We start from the raw sequence: 22584 nt of genomic DNA on the forward strand, positions 1-22584 counted from the left end.
TTATTTCCATTGACAGCCTTGGCTTATTTCCATTGACAGCCTTGGCTTATTTCCATTGACAGCCTTGGCTTATTTCCATTGACAGCCTTGGCTTATTTCCATTGACAACCTTGGCTTATTTCCATTGGGGTCCTTGAGAATCCGTGAAGGATATATTGTCTAAATTTGGCCATAGAATAAAAATAAGATAAGAATACAAAGAAAACTTGATTGGTATTATAACTCATGGTTATTAACATAGGATAACATAGACAGCTAATCAGTGACTTATTATTATATTTCCCTGATGATAACTTCGATAATGTGACTGCTTAATGGCCTCATGCTTTATGTGCTTGTGTATTTTTGGATATTGATCTCTTTGAAACCTTTGAATTAGATTTAGGCTGTGTATGTTCTAATTTCCTATTTTTATTGAAGAAATTGGAATATTAGTTTTCATATGATGATTTGTGAATGCCTCTTCTGATTTTCTTCAGATCTTCAATGCTAATATTCAACTGCATTGTTAAGTTATGCCGCACTCTTCACTAATCCAATCGCGTGCATTAAGGCACAGGAGACTGGGGTTATAGAACACCTGGGGACCTAAATACATTTAGTTTCCATTGTAGTCTGTGGTCCTCGTCCCCAAGAAGCATCCTGGGTCCTTAGGATAAACCGATGGCTTAAGTGGTACGCAGGCGGGAGAGATACATGATTATATACACCTGGAAAATCCTAGAGGGACTAGTACCGAACCTGCACACGAAAATCACTCACTACGAAAGCAAAAGACTTGGCAGACGATGCACCATCCCCCCAATGAAAAGCAGGGGTGTCACTAGCACGTTAAGAGACCATACAATAAGTCTCAGGGGCCCGAGACTGTTCAACTGCCTCCCAGCATACATAAGGGGGATTACCAACAGACCCCTGGCAGTCTTCAAGCTGGCACTGGACAACTACCTAAAGTCGGTTCCTGACCAGCCGGGCTGTGGCTCGTACGTTGGTTTGCGTGCAGCCAGCAGCAACAGCCTGGTTGATCAGGCTCTGATCCACCAGGAGGCCTGGTCACAGACCGGGCCGCGGGGGCGTTGACCCCCGGAATTCTCTCCAGGTAAACTCCAGGTAAGGAATGGGAATTACCCTCTCCTTTCTCGGATCAAACTTAAATACCATATACATGAATGTGCTCACGAAATCGTAATAATACGCCTTTAAAGAGATCGCTGAACCTAGTTAGAGTAATCTAATAAGGCCGGCATGGACCAGTGGTCTGCAAGTTTTAGGATTAGCTTGCCATGGGTTCGAGCCTCACCTCTGTGATTTAATGTCCCTTATATGAACCGTTCAGCTAGATTTCTGCCCCAAAATGCACTGCATAACTGAAGATTTTTCCATGCATGACAAAATGAGTGCTATGTATTTCCTATACGATGTATCATCTTATATCAAACTTGTTTGATCTACACGGCTGGAAAGGTCCCTAAATCAAACACAAAGACAATCTAAAGGTTTATTTCGATATAACTTATGTTCATATAATAACTTGTTATCGATTTATATACACGAATACGCATATGATATTTTGCTATATTCTGCAATAATAACCATTATAGATATTTACATATATCACATAAGGAACAATTAACTACATTATGTACACAGGTATAGGCTAGCTATATAAGATGTTACGATGCTATGGAGATCTGTTTAGAATTACTGTCACAATCAGTAGAATACGCTGAGTTAGTGTAGTCTTGTGGGTGTTGTGAAGAGTCTTCCATACTGCTGGTGACATGTATGTCAGGAGGGTCGCTAGCTGCCTCGCACTCAGCATAAGCTGCTGGACCAATTAAGGAGAGGATCACGGGTAGAAGAACAAGTCCGTAGTAGAGTCCTAATATAGAAGCTGTTACAAATACTTTGAAGAAAGTGGCAAACACGTGGGAGGAGGAGCCTGCAAGGAGCACGAAAGAAAGGAGTGTGGAGAGTCCACCCAATAATACAGCAGGACCAACGCTCGCCAGCGCCTTCTGAACTCTCTTCTTTTTATCAGCGATGCCGCGTGTGGTTAAGAAGGCGTGTGCTACGTGTGCCGCATAATCCACACTGAGCCCGATGGCAAGAACGATGGCTATGCAGGAAACAGTATCTACAGTAAGACCCCACAACCACATGGTTCCCGACACCCCAATGACAGTGGCCACAACGCACCCCAGAACCAACATAGAGGCCGAGAAGGATGCCAGAAGAAGCAGTGTAACAATGCTCACTACTATTCCCGCCAGTATAATGTTCCTCCACAGCTCGTACCCGATTATTTCATTGGTTTCCCATATGCTGTACACCTGGGCCCAAGCAGCCCTATACCCGCCTACTGGCATTTGTTCCAGTAAGTTCTTGACTGTTTTTAAAGCAACAGTTTGCTCTGCTCGGGAGTTTGTTGGATGATGGATGATTTCAATTCTAAATGAAGTGATAGGAGGAGCCGGGTGTTTACAATCAAGAACGCCATCCAAAGAGAAGTCATTCCGATATGAAGCTCCTGTTGAAGACTGAAGGAAGATGGAAAGTGCATCGAGCAGTAAGGAATACGTGAGAGTCATGTTGCCTAAATTAGGCATGAATGACATATATTCATCTAGTGTAGTAAACCATGCATTCACCGAGCTTACTACCTGGCTTTCCATCAAAGCACTTATTAAATTATTTAGCTCAGGCAGATCATCAGGTAAGGTAATATTAGAGAAGTATATATAACCGCGTTCTCCTGCCTCGGGGAAGTGCTTCGAGGAGACTTCGAATGCTTCATACAAATAAGAGGATTGAGGTATGAACCACATAGGGTTAAACTCTTGGTGAAGGTTCATGGTGGCCCAGACTGAGAAGGCCAGGAGGAAGCCAGATCCCACCAGGATGAACACACGAACTGGTGTGTACATAATAAAGCGACAGAAACCATACTGGAAGGCGTCTGACAGCAAATCTCTCTCGCTGCATCCCCAGGGTTTCCAATTTTTGTGTGTTATGCACCACAGAAGGCCGTTTTTATTGTTTTCCAATCGACTTTCATCCCTCACTAACCAGGCCAAAAAGAATGTAGCTTGCAACAGATACACTGCAAATATGCCGACAGCAGCGTACAAGCAGAAAGATCGTAATGCTGGCAAATCTGTTGACGCTCCCACAGCAAAAGCTGTCACATCAGTCAGTGAAGTGACAGTGATGGCGACCCCTGCATGACGCATTGTTAGACCAGCACGCTTTATATAGTTCCCGGAGACGTCTTTGTGGCATCCAGCGGCCTCCCACGCTGCCATGATGACGAACATATCATCTACACCTAAGCCTACTAGGAGAATGGGAAGAATTGAGTTAACGGGACAGTAGGGAATGCCTACGAGTGAACAGAGACCATAGGACACAGCCACAGCCTGCCCTACACTCATCAATCCTAAAAATGCAAGCACTGGACGCTGCTGTACAAGATTCCTTCGTCCCAATGTTATGTTTACAAAAATATTCATTATTACAAAACCGATGACTAGCAACTTCACATCACCCCAAATATTCTCGTCACTGACAGTGCCGAAGCTGCTTGCAGCATGAGCATAAACTTTGATGTCCCTTGGTCGTGAGATATCATTCAGAATGGTGTCCACCCAAGCTTTTTCCCAGTCAAAGCCTGCCTTGTCGACGAGCTCACCGGTGCCCTGATCCACTACACTGTTCCCTAGGTCGAGGGCGCTCTGATTCACCTGAGACACCCACATATGCATGGCAGCTTTAGCACCCACCATTCGTCCCGTCTCGTCGTATACGACGCTGCCTAGGTATTTAGTGAAATTCACTTTATAGCCAAAAACTTCACTCAGTCGTGCCGAATTGACATCGAGTACCACTTGCTCGTCTGTTAAGTTCATGATAATGTTCTCATCGAGCCCCCACACCTCAAGAAGGCTGGTCTCTAGGCATATTTTCGGCAGACTAAACACACTGTCACAGTATTGATCTCGGGGCAACTTTAGGCTCAAGTCCTCTGTTTGAGTTTGAAATAGATCACGGCGGCGTCTGAATTCCAAAACCCCGTACTCGAAGTCTGCATCGTCTGTCTGTGGCTCCTCATCCATGGGCAGGGAAGGCACACGAGCACAGAGGGCATCCCAAGTAGCGTGACTGGTTCCCACAGAGAGCTGCTTCACTTTGGTATGAAGGCGCCACATTTCCTGTACTGATCGCGCCGTCAGTACGTTGTCCGTTTCCAACACGGCCATGTGGCGCCGGTATGAACTCGGAAAATTTTCCGACTGCCAGTTCAGGACCTGTAGACAATACTTTATATTATAAACATTTCATAACATACATCATATTATTTTTTTTACCACTACTACAGGACCCTGAATTCCTTCCATTCCCCCCCCCTACATGCGCTGTATAATCCTACGGGTTTAGCGCTCCCCATGATTATAATAATTCTAATACCACAACTACTACATTCACGGGGAAAGCCCTGAAACACATACAAGGGTCAAACAGTCCCAGGGGGATGGGAGGCAAACAGGATCCGACTTAGATCAAATCCTTTGATCTAAAGTCTAGTCACCAGCGTCCAGATCTTTAAGGAGGGCTGGTACATCACAACAGAATACTTGACGATATTCTCGTCCTCGATAGACCCAATGTAAATAAGTCACTTTTCTAACTTTTTTAAGTTATCCTAGGTAATTTACACTTATATTACTATGTATTGTAATTGTACTTATGTGTACCTGTACCTCTAAGCTTACCTTTATGAACTCCGAGTCCTGAGGGATCCACAGATGATAAGGTCTGAGTTCCGTGGTGAAACTGAGAGTTCCCAGAGCACACAATGTTGACACCAGCATGCAGAGAGCGGCTGTCAGACTGGGGTGAGACGCTACGCGAATACCATGATTTTCAAAGAAGTCTTCTAGTGTTTCAGTCACCCATCGGCTCGTTCGGCTCAGGCAGCTGTTAGACACGACGGATTGTTAGTTAGGTTATTTGGTTTGAAGCCTGTCGAGTGCCTGGGGGTTATTAAAGGCTGAAATTCACATGTGCACTGACATCACGAATGGTTTAATGGCATAAATTGGAATTTAACTCTAAGTGTGTGTGTGTGTGTACTCACCTATGTGTGTGTGTGTGTGTGTGTGTGTGTGTGTGTGTGTGTGTGTGTGTGTGTGTGTGTGTGTGTGTGTGTGTGTGTGTGTGTGTGTCGTGCCGAATAGGTAAAATTGGTCAATTAGCAAGAACTCGTTTAAAATTAAGTTCTTTCTAAAATTGTCTATTATACGTTTAGATATATTTTTTTCATTAATGTTAATGTAAAAATTAATAATTTTGTACCAAAAGAACCTTAGAAAACTTACCTAACCTTATTATAACAAGCACAATTTAATTTAGCCTAATCAAACTAAATATATTTTAGGTAAGTTTACAATAATTTAACAATAAACACAATGAAATATATTTTTTCGTTAGGTTCAGAATGATTTTTTTGCGAAATTATTGGATACATAAATTATCGCTTGTCTTATTAGACAAGAAGGAAACTAGACATGAAATACTGTTTTTGGTAAGATAATTTGTGAATGCCTCATCCAATTGGATTCAAACCTTGAATCCAATAGGTTGATAATGAAACTTGTGAGCGGCTTCAAAATTAGTTATAATGTGTTTTGCGATGCTGATCTATGATCATTATAACCTTATGCCGCACTCTGCACTATGCCTTTCGCGTGGATTGAGGTACAGGGAATACATTTCTTGGGTCCTCCAGCGACTGAAATGCATCAAGTGACAGGTTAGTTCTTCCTGGTAAGAGTTCTGATACATTAGAACCGGTTTTTGTGAGTAATGGTAGACGCCACACTTAAAAGTCAATGTGCTGAGAAAACTAGTGCAATCACTCTCACTCAGTCATGTACATTATCTTAAGGTGTTAACACCCACGCAACAACTGGATAATATCCAGGTGTGAGGGAACAACGCCACGATATTGTCGCTGGAATGATTCGTCAAAAAGTCTGTACTTCGGTAACGTTTTGGTCCATACTGGACTTGACAATAGTCCATGATGGAGCGAAACGTCGTGAAAGCAGTCTCTTATGTGCTGTTGTTTGGTGTATGTAGGTCGTTTCCTAGCATACTATTAAGTAGCATCGGTTTACATACACAGAGATATGTCTCAGTGTATATACACAGAAACGTATTTCTAAGTGATCGAAATCCCAGTACCGAAACGTTTTTAATTAATAAGTCCTAGTGTTTACTCATGTGTCTAAACTACCGTAAGTTATGTATATTTCAATCAATGTATACGCAGAGAGAGGTTTGTACATCTGTGTATATCTATGTAATCCCTATTTTAGGGGTTAAAAGTATTCTTCACAGGTGATGAACGGGTGAAATGAAGCCTTAGCGAAACGTTTTGCAATCGATAGGTATGACTCAGTTTTTAGCAAGCCGCTAACCAGACTGAGAGTCGAAGATCAAAATGAATTTTTTATGAGAGAGCCACAAAATTTGATTAACACAAGCCTATCCGATGTTATCCTGACGCCAAATGACTTCGAACAGGCGATAAATGACATGCCCATGCACTCTGCCCCAGGGCCAGACTCATGGAACTCTGTGTTCATCAAGAACTGCAAGAAGCCCCTATCACGAGCCTTTTCCATCCTATGGAGAGGGAGCATGGACACGGGGGTCGTCCCTCAGTTACTAAAAACAACAGACATAGCCCCACTCCACAAAGGGGGCAGTAAAGCAACAGCAAAGAACTACAGACCAATAGCACTAACATCCCATATCATAAAAATCTTTGAAAGGGTCCTAAGAAGCAAGATCACCACCCATCTAGAAACCCATCAGTTACACAACCCAGGGCAACATGGGTTTAGAACAGGTCGCTCCTGTCTGTCTCAACTACTGGATCACTACGACAAGGTCCTAAATGCACTAGAAGACAAAAAGAATGCAGATGTAATATATACAGACTTTGCAAAAGCCTTCGACAAGTGTGACCATGGCGTAATAGCGCACAAAATGCGCGCTAAAGGAATAACAGGAAAAGTCGGTCGATGGATCTATAATTTCCTCACTAACAGAACACAGAGAGTAGTCGTCAACAGAGTAAAGTCCGAGGCAGCTACGGTGAAAAGCTCTGTTCCACAAGGCACAGTACTAGCTCCAATCTTGTTCCTCATCCTCATATCCGACATAGACAAGGATGTCAGCCACAGCACCGTGTCTTCCTTTGCAGATGACACCCGAATCTGCATGACAGTGTCTTCCATTGCAGACACTGCAAGGCTCCAGGCGGACATCAACCAAATCTTTCAGTGGGCTGCAGAAAACAATATGAAGTTCAACGATGAGAAATTTCAATTACTCAGATATGGTAAACATGAGGAAATTAAATCTTTATCAGAGTACAAAACAAATTCTGGCCACAAAATAGAGCGAAACACCAACGTCAAAGACCTGGGAGTGATTATGTCGGAGGATCTCACCTTCAAGGACCATAACATTGTATCAATCGCATCTGCTAGAAAAATGACAGGATGGATAATGAGAACCTTCAAAACTAGGGAGGCCAAGCCCATGATGACACTCTTCAGGTCACTTGTTCTATCTAGGCTGGAATATTGCTGCACTCTAACAGCACCTTTCAAGGCAGGTGAAATTGCCGACCTAGAAAATGTACAGAGAACTTTCACGGCGCGCATAACGGAGATAAAACACCTCAATTACTGGGAGCGCTTGAGGTTTCTAAACCTGTATTCCCTGGAACGCAGGAGGGAGAGATACATGATTATATACACCTGGAAAATCCTAGAGGGACTAGTACCGAACTTGCACACGAAAATCACTCACTACGAAAGCAAAAGACTTGGCAGACGATGCACCATCCCCCCAATGAAAAGCAGGGGTGTCACTAGCACGTTAAGAGACCATACAATAAGTGTCAGGGGCCCGAGACTGTTCAACTGCCTCCCAGCACACATAAGGGGGATTACCAACAGACCCCTGGCAGTCTTCAAGCTGGCACTGGACAAGCACCTAAAGTCAGTTCCTGATCAGCCGGGCTGTGGCTCGTACGTTGGTTTGCGTGCAGCCAGCAGCAACAGCCTGGTTGATCAGGCGCTGATCCACCAGGAGGCCTGGTCACAGACCGGGCCGCGGGGGCGTTGACCCCCGAAACTCTCTCCAGGTAAACTCCAGGAAGAGTTGTAGAACTCGGGTCTCAATGAGAAATATATTGCAAGGCGGAACAAGACTGCTTTGGGGCCCCGGGGGGTGGGGCAGGCTGAGGGGCCCCTTGGGGTGGGGCAGGCTGAGGGGCCCCTGGGGGTGGGGCAGGCTGAGGGTCCCCTGGGGGTGGGGCAGGCTGAGGGTCCCCTGGGGGTGGGGCAGGCTGAGGGTCCCCTGGGGGTGGGGCAGGCTGAGGGTCCCCTGGGGGTGGGGCAGGCTGAGGGGCCCCTGGGGGTGGGGCAGGCTGAGGGGCCCCTGGGGGTGGGGCAGGCTGAGGGGCCCCAGTCTAGGTGTATTTTGCATAATTATTGTTTCTAAGTAAACTAAAAATAATTGAATCAAATGAAAAATCAAAATAAAACGTTTATGGCTATTGGGACCCTTCAGAGATTCACAGCCGGGCCCCGGCTGTGAATCTCTGAAGGGGCTGTACCGGCTGACCCCCTTCCCCACAGGCACGGGCATAACTTCACAAATTGGAATGGAAATGAGAGTGAAAATCCTCGAGGTATGAATGGCACTGATAATACTATGTGAATTGGCCTAGATGCCACCTTGAAAATAATCTGAATATTAAAAAAAAAACTCATTTCGAGTGACAATCGTCTAAGTTTGTATATAAAAGATACATCAAGCTGGTAAGAGACAGGTTTCAGAACAAGCTTTGTTTAGGGAAACGTTTCGCTCTGTATAGCTTATCTTGCAAAATATGATTTTTCTTGGTATTTAAAGACATATAGCAAAGATAAACTTTGAATTTATGAAAGATTTCACCCTTAGAAATTTTATTAAGTGCCGTTTAACTCCTGAGGTTTTTTGCTGTATCTGCACACCATTGTTTGTTACCTTGCCTGATATTCACACACGTATTTTTTATAATATACAACACTGACAAGTTGGGTATCCCTCATGCCTAAACGTTACTAATGCGCAGCAAGCGTCTTCAGTCAAATACACTGTCTCCAGTGTTATAATCGTCTGAATTTGAATGAAGAAGCCTGCTGTGTAGGCGAAACATTTCGGTAATAAAGATACCTAAGTGTTGGGTATGTATTGGCTTTTTATACTCATTATTTCTTTAATATTTTGGACAGGACAATTGGATCCACTCACCTCTCTCGCTTTTTGCTTGAGTGAGTTTTGGAGTGTGTTCTGGGGCCAGTGTCTGGCTCCACCTCAACCACTACCTTATCGTGGTCTTCAGGGCTGCTACTGTTCCTTGTTTCATCCTCTGCCTTCTTGGTGCTGGAGTCGTCTGTAACCACCTCGTTATCGCCACTGATTTCCCCGTCGACCCCTGATGTCGCGTCCTGAGGCATCCCCGTGTTTGTCGTCGTGTTGCACATTGTGTGAGAGAGCTGTAAATGAGTGCCATTATTATTGTAATTATTATTATTACTCATCCCTCACAATCACTCCCTCCACTGTGTGATAATCGCAGCCTGAACTAGAGCACAGAAACACCCACCATCGTGAGGCACCTTCGTAACTTTAAGATATGAGTTAATAATCCAACAAATTTAGTAATTACTTACCAGGTATATACAAATACGTTACATAGATTATCATACATAGCAGCATATGTGTAGAGAACCTAGTCTTTCTTTTCTTGACGGTAGTGCATTATTATTATATTTATGGGAAAGCACTAAACCCATAGGTGTCATATAGTGTCTGGGAGGTATTTAAGTATGATCCAAGGAAGGGGAGGGCAAGTCCAATTTCTTGGATTAAGAGCCCCTCACAGCATCAAAGAACCACCCTTGAGATGGTAGTGGAGCACATCTGGTCTGAGTACCAGGACCAGACTTACGCTATGCTACAGTTTGTGGTCTTAGTTTTTTCCCACATCCTTGTATTGTACTATTACCTCTTAAGACTCGGATTTTTTGGGAAGTATTAAACTTCACATAGTTTTGAGCCTTGACACAGCTATGAAAACGTGAAGATTGAGTAGTAATACTTATCACAGCAACAACGACCACAGAAGAACAAATTTTTGCTGTGATAAAGTTACGTTCTGTGTATACTTGTATCAACTGCTGACATACCAGTGGTCTGAGGTGTTAGACATTGCTGAAATATCTGAAGTGTTAGACATATAGTTCGTGCGTCATATTATTATTATTATTATTATTATTATTATTATTATTATTATTATTATTATTATTATTATTATTATTGTTGTTGTTGTTGTTGTTGCTGTTGTTATGATTGAGGGTGAGCCGCAGAAATGATGAGGGGTAAAGAATAGGCGAGTGGTGTGTTGAGGAATCTGTGGTGTGAAAGAACTTCATCCATAGAGGCAAAAAGAGAATGTAGCAGACTATAGAAGTACCACCACTGTTAAGTAGGTGTGAGATATGGGTTTTAAGCGTTGTATAAAGGATGTTTTGAGTGCTAGGTGCTTGGATATCCAACAGGCTTGTGTAAGCGTGTTAGGAGTGAGTGGAGGCAAGTGGTGTTTATGACCTGAAGTGCTGCTGGAGTGTGAACAAGATAACATTTATGAAGGGACTCATTGGAAACTGGTTAGCCTGAGGTGGAAAGTACAGTACCTACAAACTGGAGGGGCGAGGATGGTTCAGGTCAAAGGGTTATCTGAGCTGTGATACCAGCATATTTCTGGCAAGAATGAGTGACAGTAAATGTGTTTCCTTTTATTTGGGTCACCTATCTCGGTTGGAGATGGCCGGTGTGAGAAAAAAAAAATAATGGGAAAGTGTTAAATCCGTGAAGGCCATACAGCACCTGCGGAATGTGAGTTAAACAGATCTGTTTCAGAGAAAGGAAAAAATCAGCCCTCCTTCCCCGGAAAAGTGTGTAGCTGAGTTGCGTGTTATAAGACAAGTTGTGGATGGTAGTGGCCAAGAAGATCAAGGTTGAAGTGCTCTCTGCGTACTCAAGAATTATGTTCATTTACCTCTGACCCTTCAACGGGAAGTACCTTGCTCCTCCCCTTAAGACTTTTAAGACGCCCGGGTTTTTCTACACCATCCCCAAACCCACCATAAACCGTGAGTCTCCGAACAGTGGTGCCAGTGAACTGCCTTGCGACATGTTCTTGGTGTCCGTCTGTCTCTGCCAGTCCCCCAACTCTGCTCCCGATCAGTCTTAAAAGAAGAAGTAGCAGGGTCAAGCCCTGGCTATATTCCAAATATTTCAGACCTTACCTCTTCCCTCACCCCCTTATCCAGGTACTATCCCCACATCACTACCTGATAGACTCATGTGACATGATGCTGAACACAACACATGTGACATGATGCTGAACACAACACATGTGACATGATGCTGAACACAACACATGTGACATGATGCTGAACACAACATACAAAGATGAACATGACATACGAGGCTGAACGTGACATCATGTATTACACAGTCTTCCGGAGCCCATGATCATCCCACCGAAGAACTCTTTGATTAAATATATTAAGGTTGCTAAGTTTAATGTTCGTTTTCTCAAGCTTGACACCTACTTCCTCTCCCCTTGTATTATGATAGAGAAGTCAGATGGGGCAGTGACGATGTGCTCCTGCTTGGCAGGTGAAGAAGCTCGTTTCCACACTTGGACAACGTTATCGATTTAGTTGGTAATGGTTCCTGAATATTGGGAAGGATAACAAAACTATCAGTGACTTAAGGTCGCACGTATACACAGTACAGCCTAGTGAAAGTGAACGCACTGCTTACACACACACACATTGTGAATTATCCACAGAATGAATAATAGTAATAATATTAATAATAATCTTTATTTTTACAAGTACATGTACAAGGTATACAAGCTTAGCTGACATCAGTGACATACTACTATACAGAAAGCCCTTTGCTAGGCAGATTATTATTATTATTATTATTATTATTATTATTATTATTATCAAGAGGAAGCGCTAAACCCGTAGGATTATACAACGCCTGGGGGGGGAGGGATGTGGAAGGCATTCGGGCTTAATTCGGGGAACTGGAGCACAGATCCAATTCCCTAAATCGAGAGCCCCTCACCAATATCAAGGAACCTTCCCTGAGGGGTTTGCTAGGCAGAACATTTCGGGCAAATTACGTGATAATCGACCCACACCATTCGACTAACACCCAAGTACCTATTTTACTGATAGGTGAATAAGGACAGCAGGTGTCTTAAGGAAACACGTCCGAATGTTTCCACCCGGACCGGGTGGACCATGCTAGGCTGTTGCCTAGCATAGTCCCTTGAAGGATATCGTTGTTACTCTGAGGTTCCTGGATGATGGAAAACATCGCCAAAAATGTAGGCTACTTTAAGGAGAAATAAACGGTCCCCTTAATATACGCAATTTTTTTTTACACGGATCTCGTCGATAACATTTGACTGGAGTTGATCACTAAGAAGGGTAGTGTCAGGGATCAGTGACTTGCACTCTTATCAACACGACTGTCTTGTTCACCATGGGTTGATTTAGGACACTAATTACAGAGGAGTTTAGGAAAAGGATTAAAATATCTCTGTACTCTCTTGATTTTCCTGAGGCAGTGTAGTGTAAGTTAGAGTATAATTGTTGGGCTGTTCCCGCTTATTAAATAAGATCTCTCCTTGCCCAATGCATGAAATATCCATCTGTATTTCACAATCTGCATTTAACAACTTCTCAGACATGGTGTTTCTATCTCTTGAATACCTCGACCTCATTTATCCAATATCTCGTCACTTATTCTCTGTGAAAAGCAGATTTGATCTCTATATTTTCTTACAGTATTTCTCTCCATACCTGTTTCTTTAATCTGTTTTTAAATAATAATAATAATAATAATAATAATAATAATAATAATAATAATAATAATAATAATAATAATAATAATAATAATAATAGTAACAACAAAATAATAAAAATAATAACAATAATTAATAATAATAATAATAATAATAATAATAATAATAATACTTACCTCTGTAGGAAGGTCTGAAGTCTGGAAAAAAACATTCAGATAATAATAATTTAGGTTGACACAATGTGCCTTGTATATTATTACATACAGTGAACAAAAACATTTCCCACAACTTGCTGGGTAAATAAGACAGTAAGGAATGAGATTAAGATATACTAATGACTAATGAAGCCGACCACAAAAAGTGGATTTACAGTCGAGTGCTTTAGAAATTGAGGACACGTGATTTAACCCTCCCTCGCCTTTTTTTTTTTTTTAAATCTTATACTTGTTATATTATCAGGTGTTAAATTATAGTCAGTATCTGCCAGTGACGATCTTACAATAATTGAGAGAGGCGGCTGATTCTTGAAACATGGACAGCATATATTATGAAAAAAATCACGAACAAGCGATACAAAATGCAAAACAACCATGGGGGAAGTTAAACGATAGCTCTAGGCCTTTCGTTTTGCAATCAACATATCATCAGGAGCTTGCAATGTTGCAGAAAAGATAAGGAGGTCCAATAAAATACGATCACAGGAAGCGCCTTTGCTGTGAAACATATAGGTCAACAGTATTTAGATGAGGATAAAGAGGTTTTCCTTCATTTATGGATTTGGAAAAGACATATGATAGGGTGAATAGGAGAGCAATGTGGCAAATGTTGCAAGTGTATGGAATAAGGGGTGGGTTACTGAAAATAGAGAGTTTTTACGAAGATAGTGAGGCTCAGGTTAGAGTACGTAGGAGAGAGGGAGATTATTTCCCAGTAAAAGTAGGCCTTAGACAAGGATGTGTGATGTCACCATGGTTGTTCAATATATTTATAGATGGGGTTGTAAGAGAAGTGAATGCTCGGGTGTTAGCAAGAGATGAGTGCTTAAAAGATAAAGAATCTAACACAAAGTGGGAGTTGTCACAGTTGTTTTTTCTTGAAGACACTGCTTTTGGGAGATTCTGAAGAGAAGTTGCAGGGGTTGATGGACGAGTTTGGAAGGGCGTGTAAAAGAAGAAAATTAAAAGTGAACATAGAAAAGAGCAAGGTGATAAAGATAATAAAATCTAGGTAATGAAAGATTGGATATCAGATTGGAGGTAGTATGGAGGAGGTGCATATATTCAGATATTTGGGAGTGGACTTGTCAGCAGATGGGACTATGCAAGACGAGGTGAATCATAGAAATGACGAGGGGAAAAAGGTGAGTGGTGCAATGAGGAGTCTGTAGAGACAAAGAACGTTATCCATGGAAGCAAAAGGGAATGTTTTATGAGAGTTTAGTAGTACCAATGCTTTTATATGGGTGTGAAGCATGGGTGGTGAATGTTGCAACAAGGAGAAGGCTGGAGGCAGTGGAGATGTTGTGTGGAGTCTGTATATAATGCAGAGAATATCGGTACTTTATCCTCGATTTTTTTCGAATACTGGATTTTACGAATAAAGGCACATCCAAATACAGATATTCGTAAGCTTCTCTCTTTTATGTGCGGGTTATTTGTGTATCGCTCCAGTCACGGTATTGTGCCTTTTTTGTTATTTACAGATATTCTACTGTATCATTTTTATAGTCAGGGAAACTAATGACAAAATAAGCGAGTACAACCAGGTAGATTGTTTGCCGAAGGCTGTACAAACAATGAGACTTCTACGGTTGTTTTGAGCTGAATTAAGGTCCCGGATATAGCGTTTTACATAAACATAACCATAATGAGACTATTTTATTGAGCACCAATAGCTCATCTTGTGAGTGGTAGTTCACTGTGCACCATCAACTTTTCTCGTGTAACATTAAAAGAGTTACAATAGTCACAATGGGTCTTGATTATATAAAGTTAAAGATATAATATATCTGCTGAAGAGGACCCCAGCAGTGGGTCGAAATATACAGACCACTCATATGAGTTTATGTCTCCATGTGGGTTATTATTGAGCACTGACAAGTATTTATTGCTCTTTTCTTATACAGAACTTCTTAGAGTTATAACAAAAGTACCTCACTCACCAATAAACAAGCTCCAGGTGACTCGAACTGTTGTTACACAACCTATAAATAATCCCAAGGTACAAGCAGACGAGCTGTGAGATGAAGTCACAAGTCTTTCACACGAGCACTGAGTTCAAATTGTATTTCACGAAATCTTAAATCCGAGTTGATCATTAGTAAGCACGATCTCGGCCCACTGTTCAGTTAGGACGGTGGTGATCTCAGCAGTGAGCTTAGAGATTAATCTCGTGGGGTCAGTAGTTCCGTGTCAGTGGGAGACAGTGTTCGTGTGAAGGTTCCTGCATGAGTGAAGTGGCTTTGCTCTGTCTTGCACACTTGCCTGACCCACACTGAATACTGCTGCACATGTAACACTCTAACCCCTACCGTACCTGCACTCTCTAACCCACCCACCCACACACATCCAGCACCCACCCACCCACACATCCAGCACCCACCCACCCACCCACAAGCATCCAGCACCCACCCACCCACACACATCCAGCACCTACCCACCCACACACATTCAGAGCCCACCCACCCACACACATCCAGCACCCACCCACCCACACACATCCAGCATCTACCCACCCACACACATCCAACATCTACCCACACACATCCAGCATCTACCCACCCACACACATCCAACATCTACCCACACACATCCAGCACCCACCCACCCACACACATCCAGCACCCACCCACACACACATCCAGCACACATCCACTTACACAACACATCCAGCACCCACCCACCCATACACATCCAGCACACACCCACCAACACACCCAACACCCACTCACCCATACACATCCAGCACTCACCCACACCCACATCCAGCACCCATCCACCCACATCCAGCACCCACCCACCCACACATCCAGCACCCACCCACCCACACATCCAGCACCCACCCACCCACACATCCAGCACCCATCCACCCACATCCAGCACCCATCCACCCACATCCAGCACCCACCCACACACACATCCAGCACCCACCCACACACACATCCAGCACCCACCCACCCACACATCCAGCACCCACCCACCCACACATCCAGCACCCATCCACCCACATCCAGCACCCATCCACACACATCCAGCACCCACTCACACACATATCCAGCACCCACTCACACACACACATCCAGCACCCACCCACCCACACAACCCGCACCCACCCACACATCCAGCACCCATCCACCCACATCCAGCACCCATCCACCCACATCCAGCACCCACCCACACACACATCCAGCACCCACCCACACCCACATCCAGCCCCCACCCACCCACCCATCCAGCACCCACCCACCCACACACATCCAGCATCTACCCACCCACACACATCCAGCATCTACCCACCCACACACATAAAGCACCTATCCACCCACATCCAGCACACACCCACTCTGCTCAGTTAGTTAGTTTAATATGTTTATTATGCACCCCATACCCATCCAGTGGGCGGTAGTCACCACATACCCATCCTGTGGGCGGTAGTCAAAAGATTACAGAGGTACATAATGTGTCCAGGGACTGGGCCTCAAAGTTTTGATAGCTGAGCAAGTTACAGAGGTAACGAATTCACAATTTACAAAGGTAATGAACTCACAATTTACAAAGGTAATGAACTCCAGGTAGGTCTAGTCACAATCATGACAAGTTAAAAAGGTATTTACAGATTACAGAGGTACACAATGGGTCCAGGGACCGGGCTCCAAAGTTTTGATGGCTGAACTAGGTACAAGGTAATGAACTCACAAGTTACAAAGGTAATGAACTCACAAGTTACAAAGGTAATGAATACTGTAAGAATGGTTACTTACGTTTATACATGGCTACAATCATGAACAAATTTTAGAGTAATGAGCAATTCACACTTCCACACCCGGTCACAACTGTAGTGAGTTATTGGTGCAAATATTGATTGTTAAGTCACACACACACACACACACACACACACATATATATACAAATTCATACACACACACACACACACACACACACACACACACACACACACATACACAAATTCATACACATACACGCACACACACTCATACACACACAGTAGCAACCGGTGAAGAGGCGGGGCCAGGAGCTAGGACTCGACCCCTGCAACCACAAATAGGTGAGCACAAATAGGTGAGTACACACACAGGGGTCCCACAGGGGTCAGTTCTAGGACCAGTGCTATTTTTGATATATGTGAATGACATGATGGAAGGAATAGACTCTGAAGTGCCCCTGTTCGCAGATGACGTGAAGTTAATGAGAAGAATTAAATCGGACGAGGATGAGGCAGGACTGCAAAGAGACCTGGAGAGGCTGGACATGTGGTCCAGTAACTGGCTTCTCGAATTCAATCCAGCCAAATGCAAAGTCATGAAGATTGGGGAGGGGCAAAGAAGACCGCAGACAGAGTATAGGCTAGGTGGACAAAGACTACAGACCTCACTCAGGGAGAAAGACCTTGGGGTGACCATAACACCGAGCACATCACCGGAGGCACACATCAACCAAATAACCACTGCAGCATACGGGCGCCTGGCAAACCTGAGAATAGCGTTCCGATACCTTAATAAGGAATCGTTCAAGACACTGTACACTGTGTATGTTAGGCCCATACTGGAGTATGCAGCACCAGTCTGGAACCCACACCTGGTCAAGCACGTCAAGAAGTTAGAGAAAGTACAAAGGTTTGCAACAAGGCTAGTCCCAGAGCTCAAGGGAATGTCGTACGAGGAAAGGTTAAGGGAAATCGGACTGACGACACTGGAGGACAGAAGGGTCAGGGGAGACATGATAACGACATACAAGATACTGCGGGGAATAGACAAGGTGGACAGAGATAGGATGTTCCAGAGAGGGGACATAGGGACAAGAGGTCACAACTGGAAGCTGCTCAGCCAGGAGAAATCTTAAATATCGTGGAGTCCCAGACACTGCATGAGCCCCTAACAATATACGTATATCCATGTATTTACCAAACTGCGGCAGGCCAGGACTCGACCCTACGAACCTCATACCGCCTTCAGAGACAGCACAATGCACGCATCGCCTTACCACTCACTCAAGGTATGAGGTTCGTAGGGTCTAGCCCTGGCCTGCCGCAGTTTGGTAAATGATTTAAAATCACTCTTTTCGTGATTTCATTGATATATATATATATATATATATATATATATATATATATATATATATATATATATATATATATATATATATATATATATATATATATATATATATATATATATATATATATATATATGCAGGCAAGACAAGCAATGCAGAACAACTACTGTGGAAAAAATATTGAACTTCCAAGCGCTTTCGTGATTTCTCACATTATCAAGTCTGGAAATAAACAAGTCATCAAGTCTGAAAAAAAAACAATTTACTAGATAAGAGTTCCAAATAGTTAGTTTAATATGTTTATTATGCACCCCATACCCATCCAGTGGGCGGTAGTCAAAAGATTACAGAGGTACATAATGGGTCCAGGGACTGGGCCTCAAATAGATAAGTTAAATAGATAAGTTAAATTTACGTAGTGTTCTATATATGTGCTCGTTACACCTATGTGCCCACAACACCTGTGTGCACAACACCTGTGTGCACAACACCTGTGTGCACAACACCTGTGTTTCCACAACAATTGTGTATCTTAAAGACTACTACAAAAAACAATTCATATATAAAACGTAAATAAAAATTCTTAATGAAGGGCACAGGATCAATAAGTATGAAGAAGATACTAGTTTGCAGGAGAAAATTGTAGAGAGCTTTATGAAGCTCTATATAGAGCGAAAAGTTGTCCCGATCAAAACTTATTGTGCAACCTGAGTCTCTCTGCAGGACTTAGTTGATATTTCCTTCCCTCCACAACTCTCTCTCCTCTGCCACTTACGGCATCCTTCTCTAGTTTCTCTTACTCCCTCCCTCCTTCTCTCTCTCTAGCCCCATCACACTCGCCTTGTCTATCTCTACAAAACATAATGTCAGATACTTCTCTGAGGGTTACACTTAAGTTTAGATTCACAGTGTAAGTGGTTGTGCAACTTTCTTTCTGTGCAGTGCTCTGCTGTTGTTGTTGCAGATATTGCTGTTGATGGTGCTGCTGCAGCACCCTGAAGGCTCGTCCACTTTTTGTGTTGCACTCTCGCTCTTAAATTCACTGTTTTTATTATTGAGCTTGGTACGAAAGTAGGCGGTGTGTGTGTGTGTGTGTGTGTGTGTGTGTGTGTACTCACCTAGTTGTGGTTGCGGGGGCCGAGTTATAGCTCCTGGCCCCGCCTCTTCACCTGACCGCTATCCGGTCACTCTTCCTGCTCCGTGAACTTTATCTTACCTCTTCTTAAAGCTATGTATGGATCCTGCCTCCACTACATCACTACCCAGGCTATTAAACTTCCTGAGAACTCTGTGATAGAAGAAACACTTTCTAACATCCCTGTCGTTCATCTGAGTCTTCAGTTTCCAACTGTGACCCCTCGCTGTTGTGTCCCATCTCTCAGTATTTTATATGTCGTTATCATATTCCCCCTAACTGTCCTGTCTTCCAATGTCGTCAAGTCGATTTCCCTTAACCTCTCCTCGTAGGACATACCACTTAGCTCCGGGACTAGTTTTGTTGCAAACCTTTGCACTTTCTCTAGTTTCCTTGCATGCTTGGCTATGTGAGAGTTCCAAACTGGCGCTGAATATTCCAATATGGGAATAATGTACACAGTGTACAGAGTCCTGAAGGACTCGTTATTTAGATATCGGAATGCTGTTCTTAGGTTTGCTAGGCGCCCATATGCTGCAGCAGTTATTTGGTTGATGTGCGCCTCAGGAGATGTGCCTGGTGTTATACTCGCACCAAGATCCTTTTCCTTGAGTGAAGCTTGTAGGCTCTGGCCCTTAGACTGTACTCCGTCTGTGGTCTTCTTTGCCCTTCCCCAATCTTCATGACTTATCACTTGTTGGGGTTAAACTCCAGGAGCCAATTGCTGGACCAGGCCTGCAGCCTGTCCAGATCCATTTATAGTTCTGCCTGGTCCTCGTCCGATTGAATCCTCATCAACTTCACATCATTTGCAAACAGGGACACTTCGGAGTCTATTCCTTCCGTCATGTCGTTCACGAATACCAGAAACAGCACCGGTCCTAGGACTGACCCCTGCGGGACCCCGCTGGTCACAGGCGCCCACTCTGACACCTCGCCTCGTACTCACCTAGTTGAGGTTGCAGGGGTCGATTCCAAGCTCCTGGCCCCGCCTCTTCACTGGTCGCTACTAGGTCACTCTCCCTGAACCATGAGCTTTATCATACCTCTGCTTAAAGCTATGTATGGATCCTGCCTCCACTGCATCGTTTCCCAAACTATTCCACTTCCTGACTACTTTGCGTGTGTGTGTGTGTGTAGGTGCTGACTCTTTTCTTTTTCGCCTCACCCCTGAGAAACAGTAGAATACGCGGGTCTGGTAACTCTACGGATCAGAGCTCGACTCTAAATATTAAAACTTTAAGAAATTTCCAGGTATAGATATTAACAACACAGATGTAGTCTACTGGCCTGCACACCTGGCTGTAGTCTACTGGCCTGCATACCTGGCTGTAGTCTACTGGCCTGCATACCTGGCTGTAGTCTACTAGCCTGCACACCTGACTATAGTATATTGGCCTGCACACCTGGCTGTAGCACGATAACCACTCAGAAACGAGTAAAAAAGGCATCAGAGAGCGAGTAATTTTCTGTATTTCCTTTGCCAAATAATAATCTTGTACGTACAATATATCAGCCTATGTATAATATATACAGCTATGTACAATAAGGCAAATACAAATAAGAAACACAGTGAGAACCGTAGCGACCAGACGGGAGGATAAGTCTGCCAAGAATGATTTACAAGTGTACCACATTACTTCACAACTCTGGCAGGCTTCCTTGTCATTGGCTGGTTGAACCAAAGTGCTAGCATAACAAGGGGGTCCCTACTTGTTACACAGTTAGCACCTGGTTCGCTGGTCGAGAGGGCATGCCTATATGGGTGTGTGACTTACTCCGAATAAAATGTAACATACTCGTAGTATACCACAGGAAACAGGAAGTTTCCTGTTGCAGGTCTTAGTCATATAATGACTCGCAGTTAGAGCTTTTGGTCATCTGACCGAAGCCTTCAACTGGCTTATCCTTCCACCCCCTCTAAAAATTATGGTTTTGATTATGATCAATAAGAATTTTACATATCCTCGCTTACGCTCAAGAGTATTCAGACTCTCCCAGTAATTTAGGTGCTTGACGAAAATTATATGGGCAATGAAGGTTCTTCGTTCATTCTCTAGTTCTGCGATTTCACCCGTCTTTACAAAACTGGGTCTGACGCCATCCCAGCTGAAGTCTACAAAGAAGGCGGAATGGCACTGGTAGAGAAACTTCACCAACTCTTCCAGCTTGTATGGCAGCACGAGACAGTTCCTCAGGACTTTAAAGATGCTTCCATCGTGCATCTCTACAAACGAAAAGGAAACCGCCAGGCATGCGATAACCACCGTGGTATCTCCCTGCTCTCCATCGCAGGTAAAACCCTGGCTAGAGTTCTACTCAATCGGCTCAACGAACATCTAGAGCAAGGACTCCTACCTGAAAGCCAGTGCGGCTTCCGGAAAGATCGCGGGACTATCGACATGTTGTTCGCTGCTAGACAGCTACAGGAGAAATGTCAGGAACAGAACGCCGACTTGTACTCCACCTACGTCGATCTGACCAAGGCCTTCGACACCGTTAGTAGAGAGGGCCTTTGGAGAATCATGGCGAAGTACGGCTGCCCAAAGACGTTCATCGCCATCGTACGCTAACTTCACGATGGAATGCTGGCTAGAGTCCAAGACAACGGAGAGACGTCTAAACCATTCCCAGTCTCAAATGGAGTGAAACAAGGCTGTGTGCTTGCTCCCACCCTGTTCAGCCTGATGTTCTCGGCTATGCTTACAGACGCATTCAGGGACACAGACGCAGGAATCGGCATCAGGTACCGTACAGATGACGTTTCGCCATCCAGTGGCGAGTAGAATTTGTATTGATAAAGCCACTGGATGGCGAAACGTCTACAATAAAGATACCCAGATGTTACACATGTGTCTTAATTTCATCTTGTCGGTATTATATACCATTCTTGCACAACTTGTCAGACACTGCAACATCATGGAATCTTGATTCTGAGGACATGTACGTAACCTTCACGACTACGATAACTACTACTACAACTAACCCATCTCTTTGGGAAGGACTTACTTCCACTGGGGAATCCCGCCTACCAGTGACTATGCCCTCGTCTGCTACACCTGACGTTACTATATAAGCGCCAGGCTCATTGCTTCTGCTTCAGAATCTCCACGACTACGGTGCTCTTCGCACCTACTCCT

The 22584-nt window shown here is 43.8% G+C and overlaps 1 protein-coding gene across 1 annotated transcript; it reads right to left on the reverse strand.

Moving 5' to 3' along the window:
- Positions 1 to 232: 232 nt before the first annotated feature.
- Positions 233 to 15504, reverse strand: LOC128701846 (patched domain-containing protein 3-like). Its single transcript, XM_053795780.2, has 4 exons — positions 15180 to 15504; positions 9379 to 9623; positions 4773 to 4977; positions 233 to 4307 (listed from the first exon to the last, which is right to left on the reverse strand). The coding sequence occupies exons 2-4, from the start codon at positions 9609 to 9611 to the stop codon at positions 1674 to 1676; spliced, it is 3072 nt and encodes a 1023-aa protein (XP_053651755.2). The 5' UTR covers positions 9612 to 9623; positions 15180 to 15504; the 3' UTR covers positions 233 to 1673.
- Between the last annotated feature and the right edge of the window lie 7080 nt (positions 15505 to 22584).

This window comes from Cherax quadricarinatus, chromosome 69 (genome assembly GCF_038502225.1).
Source record: "Cherax quadricarinatus isolate ZL_2023a chromosome 69, ASM3850222v1, whole genome shotgun sequence".
Lineage (NCBI taxonomy): Eukaryota > Metazoa > Arthropoda > Malacostraca > Decapoda > Parastacidae > Cherax > Cherax quadricarinatus.

Coding starts and splice junctions, on each gene's coding strand:
- LOC128701846 (XM_053795780.2), bottom strand. CDS start 9,611: ATGTGCAACACGACGACAAACACGGGGATGCCTCAGGACGCGACATCA. Junction 4,978..9,378: donor TCAAGCAAAAAGCGAGAGAG/GTGAGTGGATCC, acceptor CGTGTCTAACAG/CTGCCTGAGCCGAACGAGCC. Junction 4,308..4,772: donor AGGACTCGGAGTTCATAAAG/GTAAGCTTAGAG, acceptor TATTGTCTACAG/GTCCTGAACTGGCAGTCGGA.